This window comes from Tuber melanosporum, assembly GCF_000151645.1.
Source record: "Tuber melanosporum whole genome shotgun sequence assembly, scaffold_78, strain Mel28".
Lineage (NCBI taxonomy): Eukaryota > Fungi > Ascomycota > Pezizomycetes > Pezizales > Tuberaceae > Tuber > Tuber melanosporum.
This window is the reverse complement of record NW_003299126.1, coordinates 1-8644: the sequence shown is the minus strand read 5'-3', so window position 1 is coordinate 8644 and position 8644 is coordinate 1. Positions and strand designations below refer to the sequence as shown.

General features: G+C 49.2%; 2 protein-coding genes; one reads left to right on the top strand and one right to left on the bottom strand.

Annotated features, from left to right (window-relative positions):
* Window positions 1-1160: 1160 nt before the first annotated feature.
* On the bottom strand, window positions 1161-3767 carry GSTUM_00010947001 (uncharacterized protein; the record flags this gene model as incomplete). XM_002841606.2 has 2 exons in its annotated part: window positions 1161-2003; window positions 2119-3767. One exon carries the CDS (start codon window positions 3765-3767, stop codon window positions 3438-3440), a length of 330 nt encoding a protein of 109 aa, XP_002841652.1. The 3' UTR covers window positions 1161-2003; window positions 2119-3437.
* Window positions 3768-6477: 2710 nt separating this feature from the next.
* GSTUM_00010945001 (uncharacterized protein) lies at window positions 6478-8403 on the top strand. XM_002841605.2 has 3 exons: window positions 6478-6770; window positions 6912-7483; window positions 7535-8403. The coding sequence occupies exons 1-3, from the start codon at window positions 6530-6532 to the stop codon at window positions 7742-7744; spliced, it is 1023 nt and encodes a 340-aa protein (XP_002841651.1). The 5' UTR covers window positions 6478-6529; the 3' UTR covers window positions 7745-8403.
* The last annotated feature ends 241 nt before the right edge of the window (window positions 8404-8644 follow it).

Sequence of the window (8644 nt, the reverse complement as noted above, 5' to 3'; positions counted from 1 at the left end):
CGACCACAACCCCTCCACCCTCCCTTTCCCCCCCCCTCTCCCCCGCAGCGCCTTCTCAAACCTGGAAGCGCCCTTCAGTCCCACGGAATTCCTCGCGTCGCTGCGGAACAGGCACCAAACGCTGGAGGACCTGCGTGGGGAGTTGCGCGCGCGGAGCAAGGACCTGGAGCGGGAGTTGGTGGAGCTCGTGAACCGGGATTACGCCGACTTCGTCGGACTGGGGGGTAGTCTTCGGGGTGGGGATGGGCGGGTGGTGGATCTCCGGATGGGCCTTTTGGGGTTTCGCAGGGAGGTGGGGGTTATCATGGGGGTCGTCGAGGGGGTCAGGAGGGATGTGGAGGTGCAGGTTAGGAGGAGGAGGGTGGTTGAAGGTGGGAGGGTATGTTGATTTTTTATTATTATTATATCTGTCCTGGCGAGGAGAGAGGAGGTGGTGGGGCTAATTCGTGAGTGGGCAATTTAGATGTTGGCTAAAAACCTTCTGACGCTATCTTATCGCCTCGACGAATTATCCACTTTACTACTTATTCATCCTCCCTGCACATCCCCCCCCCTCGCCGCCGCCACTACAACGACCGCGATACCCATTCCTAACTTTGATCAGGATGCTCCGGGTCCCGGTGAATCCTCGACCCCCGGTATCCCCCGCCTGTCCAGGATCGTCCTGGGGTACTTGTTCCTCACGAGAAATCTGCTCCCGAAGTTACCGCAGCAGCACCCGTTCGTGAAAATGCAAATTCCGAGGATCGAAGCAGTCCGCAAGACACTGTTGTTAGATTTGGATAGCGCGCTGAAGGAGGCTAGGTCGAGTAAGGACTCGGAGAAGGTTCTCGTGTTGCTGGGATTTTACGCCGATTTGGGCGCGGAGGCGGAAGGCGTTCGTGCCCTGAAGGAGGGGGGAAGATGGGGAAGTGATGGTGATGGTGGCGATGACGATGGCAATGGTTAGGTGTTGGTGTTTATTAAGCTTAATTAGGAGTGTGGGAGGAGGGGGGTTGGTATTGGGACATTTGGCAAAAGGGGTCATGGTGATAGGAATGTTGGCATGGCGTTAGTATTATGCTTGGTGATTAAAGGTGATGGGGTATACTCGAGATTTGAAAGCCGTTAATAGGGCTTTTTCTAGTCTCGGGTAAATAATGGCCGTACTGTACTTAGCATCATAGAACGGCATGCTCTCTTTTTTTTTCTTCACATAATACAGAATCCACAACGTATAATAATGAGACGGAAAAATGATTATCTGATGGGTCCAAGCGCCGAAACCAGCACCCCTCACCCCCTCCGTTACCCCACCTCAAGTGCGCCTAAGACTAGCTACACTCTCACATCCCTATCACAGAATATCACACACTCCCCGACTTCACATTTAAGGACGATATTGGCTCTCCGGGACGCAGGGCTGAGGTATTGTCATTAATCTTCAGCCCATGAGCGCATAGTGTCGGGAGCTGTGTCAAATTCCATATGCTATCATGGCTAGTGCGCGATAATGTGATATACCCACCATAGCCCCCAAACTTTTAACGCTCGGGATAGAACCAAAAAGGTCAAGGGGGTTTCATTAACCCTCTGTGCTGTGGGGGTGGTTTGCAGGGGAAGAGACCCGTGATTGGAAGTATGGACGGAGGGGGGTGCACTGGGCGGCGGTGTTACTTTGGTGGGTGCTATATATGGCGGAGGGGGCAAAGGATTCTGGATAGAACTTTGAAATTGGTTGTAGTTTTCTGGATTGGGGAGAGGAACGAGCAAAGTTGCTAATGCGCGGGTCCGGCATCAGTTTCCAACGTAGTCGTGTCGGTCGCCGGACCGGGGGGATAGCTCCCCAAAATCCCCATCACAGGCGGCGACAGAGAGGTATGAGGAGTCTCAGTGGAGGTTGCAATAGTAAGATAGGGCATGATGTAGTAGTAGCCCACTACGAGCACTGTTATGTACTGTTACCGGTATTTAGGTTACCGCGATTGTGCATGCCATATATATGGGACTCGTACCGTATAGTACTGTACGGCAGTGGACTAAGTTAGCAAAACTAGCCCCCGGTCTCGTAAAGAAAGTAATGTGGCATGCAAGAAAGATCAAGAAACATAGAGAAAGTTAAGTTTAAGTTAGCCATACGTTTCTTGGTAAAACCCCGGCTGTCGGAAGTAGCCATATTAATGATATGTGTGTGTAGGCGCAGTGCTGTATTGTTACTGTCCCTATACATTGCTGGATCTCGCCAAGGGCCATGAGACATGGGGTGCGGTATATGGATTGTTGATGTTCACCAGTCTTGCTTGGGTGACGGTGCAAGGTATATTGGTACTAGCAGTGTCAAAGCGCTTTTAGGAAGGAACTGCTATTGCATACCGCCTACTAGATCTAGGCGGAGGGGCCAGTTTTTGGTGGCATTCGATGGCAGTTCTTTCCAAAACGCTTCGACATTACGAGCGTACGGTATCGGCACGGTTGTAAACGGCATCTCTGCTCTGCGGGAGGAGCGGGATAGTGACCGGGTTGCACTCACAAACTTTCATGTATGGTATGATAGCCTGACATGTACTATGGGTACAATACTCGCACGGGACTCGTACAGCAAGAATACTTTCCACCAGCAGCCCGACAAACAAGTTTATCTTAGCCCGCACGAAGAACCTAACCAGTGAGGGCGTCTGTAGGCGCGTTCGTGCCATGTCGGCATGGTAGCTTAAATTGCTTCCTACTGAGATCGCGAAACAGGTTTGGCAGGATGCGGACGGTAGTCAATATAACACGACATTTCTCAAGTTGGGGTAAAATAGGGAAGACTAGGAGCAAGAATGTAAATAGATGAGGGGGGGTGGGAACCTGACTTTGGTCTTGAAGATCGGTAGGAAGACAAGATCCCTGCTTTACCGCCGATCCCATAACATGTTTCACGGAAGGAGAGTGGGGGTTGAAAGGAAGGAAGGGCGGAGGCACCTCACCCTTTAGACTAGGGATATATTCCTGGAGTTAGACTATCCCCCTCGGTGCCTCTGATAACTACCGTGATTATCCGAAGGCCGCCGTAAACGCTGTGCGGTGCTTCTAAAAAGTGAAGGGGGGGAGGAGAGACCTCCTGCAGTATAGTTATCAAGAAGTGTTACGAGGCAATTGTGGTGTGCCAGTCAGTGTGGTGATTCGACAATATTTTCCTGGGGGGTGAGTATTTCTGAAGAGAACAGGGGGTTGAGAAAAAAGAATATTCCGCTGTGCTTGTCCTCAATGCAGGTATAGACCAATAGACACCGCAGTCTCTTGATGTCAACCGCGCACAAATCCCTTGTATGTTGTCTAATTCGCCCAGGGATTCTCAGAATTTTTCTTGATGGCGTCTCGAAGGGATTTGAAAGCCGGCCCCAACGATCTGTTTTTGTAGGCAAGGAAAAAGAAAGCAATCGGTAGTCCGCCCTTCGAGAAACTCGGACGAACCGCTATGGAAGACACTTTGAATATAGAGGGGAGGACCTAGATGTGGCCATGTGATGAATATGGAGAAGAAGGTATTTCCCGTACGTGGAAGGTTCGCGAGTCATTACCAATTCAGGACTGGCCGATTGAGGAAAAAGTGTGTCCCGGGTATTCATTGCATGCCTCGAAGAAGCAAAAAAAAAGAGACCTGGCGGGATAGGTGCTCTCCATGCATCGCAGATTTGGGGGATCACAAAATTGAGCACAAAGGGATTGAAGGAATAAGATGAGGGGCCGAATATAGCCCATAATTCCAAGCACCGATACCGGTATTTCGCCCAGCGGGAGGCCATGATGCAAGAGAGAGTCAATTCTTATAATGAAATGAGAGGACTTATGCAAAAAATGAAGAGAAAGGAGACTCGGTAGAAATGAAACTTTTTCCCCACGGGAATCCACACCATTAGACCCACATCCGCCCCTGATTCGCCGCTCCATCAATACCTCCCTATCAACTGCATCCCGAAGCTCCGAACGAACGAGAATGCTACATCGTTCATGCAAAGGGTGACGGGGTGCAACGGCTAGTGTGGGTCCTTGCACTCTGCACACGACCCAGGAGCTATCACGAACTCTTCGTGAGGGGCTTGCCCGCAACTTTTGCCAGTCCCAGATTCTCTACCAGCGCAATGTTTTCTGCGTTCCCGGCAATCCGCGTAGATGAAATAGGTGATGATAAATGAGCACATGGTTGGTGAGTGTGTTTAAGGAGGTATGATCTTTGGATCTTCTAGGAAACGACCGGGTTAGAGCTGTGTAAATACCAAAATGCATGGTAGATGCAGTTCTAGCAAAGGTGAAGTACCTGTCAGCCTTGCTCTAAGCCTTCTTTCTGGTTGTCTCTTGGAATTGACGGATGCTTTGTGGGCGAGTGCTAGTGTTGAGAGGGTGAGCATCGGATTTGCTGCAAGAGGTCCTCTCTTTTATAATCAATAGATACCATAAAATAATGTGGGTAAGGATATTGGGCTGATGCCCACGCTCACGCCCATGATACAGTCATTTAGAGACATGGACTGCCGGATGGCATCATTTTGATCTCGAGCTGAAAGTTTGAACGGAGCCTTGCTCCCTAAGGGCTTGAGCTCGATATCAGCTTCAGGATTGGCGGGAGAGCTCGCCCCAAAACTTGAAGACGTAAGATAGAAAGCTCAATGCATGGGTTGGCTCATCCTTCCTTGAGCTTTGGGGCATAATACACTTAGCGGCAGGCTCGGGATGCAAGTCGCCGGGACAGAGCCCATACATCCCCCAAAACAGGACCAGGTTTCAATCATCGGTTCTGTTTGGCCATCCCACTAGGCCACGCTGCAGACAGAAACTAGACCCATAACGTGGGGAGCTGGCTTTGCAGCTGCAAATCGGTATGGAGGAGCAAACATAACCCAGAGCACATCATAAGTAGCGATCTGTGGCCCCTCTCCCAGTAGCTCTGGAAGGATGGTCTAGAAGAAAGAAAAGTGGGTTCTAGAACTTATTCACGCATTATGCGAAGAGAAAGAAGCGAGATGTGATCCTACCGGCTGCAAAACCGTTAGACCAGCTGCTGCAAGTGTTAACAAAATGCATACCAACACCCCGGTTGCTATTCAGTGTGGGGACACAGCCAAGTCTGAGGAGCTGACAGAGGGACTTTCTAACTTTCAGAGATTTCTCAATGAGGCTGCGAGAAAAGACACCCATGGGGTTTTTCTGTTACATAAAGAAATGAGAAAGATTATGGCCAGAAATCTCTCCTCTTTGATCTACTCGAACCTTTTGAAGTAGATTCCCCTGTTAAAAGTGATCGGAAATTGGGTTGAGGCATTCCGTGAATATAGTCGTACTTTCCCCTTCTTTGTCTTTATTTCTCTGTTCGCCTACCCCTTCCCCAGGCCTCAATCATCTGGTCCCGGTTCTGACGTGCAAGTAGACTGATTGTCGAGCTGGTGCTCAAGCTAGTTGGCTTCGCGGATGATACGCTTTCCCGAGATCCAATCCCGGATGCTCATGTTTTCGATAGCTACGGATAAAACTTAGAGCCTAGCGATAAGAGGACCCCGGATGGCATTGCCGCTCAGGAGCAGGTGCAAAAGCAGCCGACATGGAGACAACCCGATGAGCCTAGAGGCACGATGTATGTGAATATAAAGATGACTCTGATGAGTGGAGAGACGAATGGTGTTCGATGAGCAGGATGGGGTGCGTCGCTGGCATGCACACAATGCATGGAAGGGAGGTGTGTGAGGGGAAGCACAAGTAGGTTCGGGAAGAAATTTTTTTTTTTTTTAGGGCCTGGGCTGAAATGTACCGTAGTCCAGGGATCAAGATGGAATCAGTACGGCACTCGAATCCAACGAAAGTGCATGAAAAAAGAAACAAAAAGGGAAAAGGATGGTATCATACTTGTAAGGGCGGACTGCACAAAGAAGATGACAATGAATACAATCCAGCAGTCTCCGGAGGTTGGGAACAATTGGCTGTGGCTGGAAAACCGAGGGTAGCTAGCCAGTGAATTGGACGCTTACTCGATTTCGAGTGGCTGGCCCTGCAAGGGGCCAAATAGATTCTAGTCGCCACGACAACCAAATCACCTGCGCCGTCCAACCCCCTAAATTCTCCGCAGGTAGAAACCCAACAAGCGAAGGGTACAATAGGAAGAGCACCGAGAGAGAGCTGAGACCGAATGTGCGGAAACCAATATCTGGTTGGACGGGAGCAAGGAGAGAAATAGAGAGAAGGAACGAGGAAAAAAAAAAACCCACGATAACCAACCCTTTTCCTTTTAAACCATACTTATACCATCGCTTCCCTCTCTTCCGCCTGCTTTTTTGTCGCTTTTCTTGCGCCTGCCAATTCTATCGCGAACTTGCCTCACCTTGGCGCAGGCTACACAAACTTGCCCAGCTGGGCAGCCCCCTGACCTTTTACCTTCCTCCTCCCCTCCCTCATTCCTCTGTCGTCCGCTCCTTTAACTCTCACCGCAAACCATCCTCCTCTTCCTCCTCCCCCTCCTCCTCCCTCCTACTCTTGACCCTTCCGACGACGACTACGACGACCGCAACGAGTAGCAATCATGTCTTTCGGAAGCTTCCAGTCAATATGCGAGACGGCGAGTATACCACTCTGCTCGCTGGTGGGACCTTATGGCTCGTCGAGAGTGATGAGACCGGGCATCGAGGCGCTGTGCTACTCACGAAGCATAGAAACGGCAAACACAATCATTTTCCAGCTTGCTAACGACTTTGTTCATATTCTCGCGCTGATTATGTGTTCAATAATGGTACTTCACGTACGGTCGAAATTCACCGCTGTTGGTTTGTGGTTCCTTTTTTTTTTTTTTACTTGTTCTTGTTCCTTGCGTTCCCACGATTGACGCCCTCCCCCCTTTTGGTGGTTATTTTTATCCGCCATGATGAAAAGGATTGAGGCTAATACCGATTGACTTCACAATTTAGGTCGGAAGGAGATCACCTCATTCTTTTACCTGTTTATGCTCCTCACTGTCATTTCCCTCTGCCTTGATTCTGGCGTCATCCCCATCGGGTCGGCTCCGTACGCATACTTTACCGCTGTCCAAGCCGGCTTAACATCAGCCCTATGCACATGTCTTCTCATCAACGGGTTCATCGGGTTTCAAGTTTACGAAGATGGCACCGCGCTATCAGTATGGCTCCTGCGACTCTCGACGGTAGCAATGTTTATCGTGACCGGCGGCGTCGCAATTTGCACATTCCAAAGTTGGATCGGACTAAGCCCCACTAAGACTATGGCGCTCTTCGTCGTCCTCTATGTTGTTAACGCTCTTTTCCTCTTTGTCTACGTCGCCTGCCAGGTCATTTTGGTCATGGCGACCCTGGAGGACAGATGGCCGTTGGGTGACATCGTCTTTGGCGTTTTCTTCTTCGTCGTGGGACAGGTACTTTTGTACGCTTTCAGCGATAAGCTCTGTGACAAAGTTTCTCACTACCTTGACGGATTATTCTTCTCTTCTATCTGTAACCTTCTAGGTGTCATGATGGTCTACAAGGTAAGACTTCAAATACCCCACCATTTCCGCCAAAAACTAACGAGAAAACAGTACTGGGACTCCATCACAAAAGAAGATCTCGAATTCTCCGTCGGCACAAAAACCAACGTGTGGGAAGTCAAAGAGTTAATCCCGGAGGAAGACCGTCGCACGACCATCTTCGAACACGCCGGTCCCACTAGCGATTGCGCAACAAGCACATACAACTCGAGCGGGAATCGCGTGAGTCAGGGATATGGTGGGTTCTCTGATCGATACTAGCGCCCCCCCTCTTGACCCTATATCCTCCTTCTTTCATTGAAAATCTTGGGTTTTTCATGCTTTCTTATTTTTTTACTAGGGGCGTAAATGGCGTATAGACCTGTTTTCTTTTCTTGTTTTTGTTTAAATTTTTTTACCTCTTTGGTAGGGGCTTTGGCTGCTATCGTGCTCTACATAACCATTTATTTTCCCCTTCTCTTTCAATCTTGAGGGGTTGTTTTTATTTTACCGAAGATGGGAAAGGCAGACGGAAGAGCAAACATAATATACCACTTGGCGGTTTTAGATGTAGGATGTTTTTTATTCTTTTGGTGGTGGTGATTTTTCGGCTTCTTTTTTCTCTTATCACCCCCTTCCTTTATTGTAGGCAATGCCCGAGGAGGAAGGGAGTCTTTATATATATACCCTATCGCACTTACTCATGTTCACAATACCTGCTGTACCCATTGTATCCTACCCTCAGCACCTTTCTTTCTCTTCCCCTTTCCCCCTTGTCCTAACTACCCAAATACCATAGTGGTGTGATATCACCAAAACCGAGTCAGCACCAGAATTCAACACTCATATTATAATATACCTTTCCCTCTCCTTCTCCCCCCCCTTCCTTTCCCTATACCTCCACCAGCCTCATCGGTTAATTCGGATTTATTTTTATCTCATGTACCTATCCCGCTCAACACGAGCAACCGGTAATCTATGCGCTGTACTGTACTCATATGCTGTAGAAATATACACCACACTGTACCGTACCGATCTTTGCTCGTTTGCGCGGTTACAATTTTATATGATACCTGGGGTGATAATCGAAAGGGCGCAAAGCAGGGGAATTGCTAATGTAACTTGATAATACTGTATCCGACGTAAATCGGTGCACCGCTGCCGATAAATTACCTAGCACTA

Bases quoted from the DNA above. Each gene is read 5' to 3' on its own strand.
- GSTUM_00010945001 (XM_002841605.2), top strand. From the start codon at position 6,530: ATGTCTTTCGGAAGCTTCCAGTCAATATGCGAGACGGCGAGTATACCA. The intron at 6,771-6,911 runs GTTTGTGGTTCC...TTCACAATTTAG, and splicing joins GTCGAAATTCACCGCTGTTG to GTCGGAAGGAGATCACCTCA. The intron at 7,484-7,534 runs GTAAGACTTCAA...ACGAGAAAACAG, and splicing joins GTGTCATGATGGTCTACAAG to TACTGGGACTCCATCACAAA.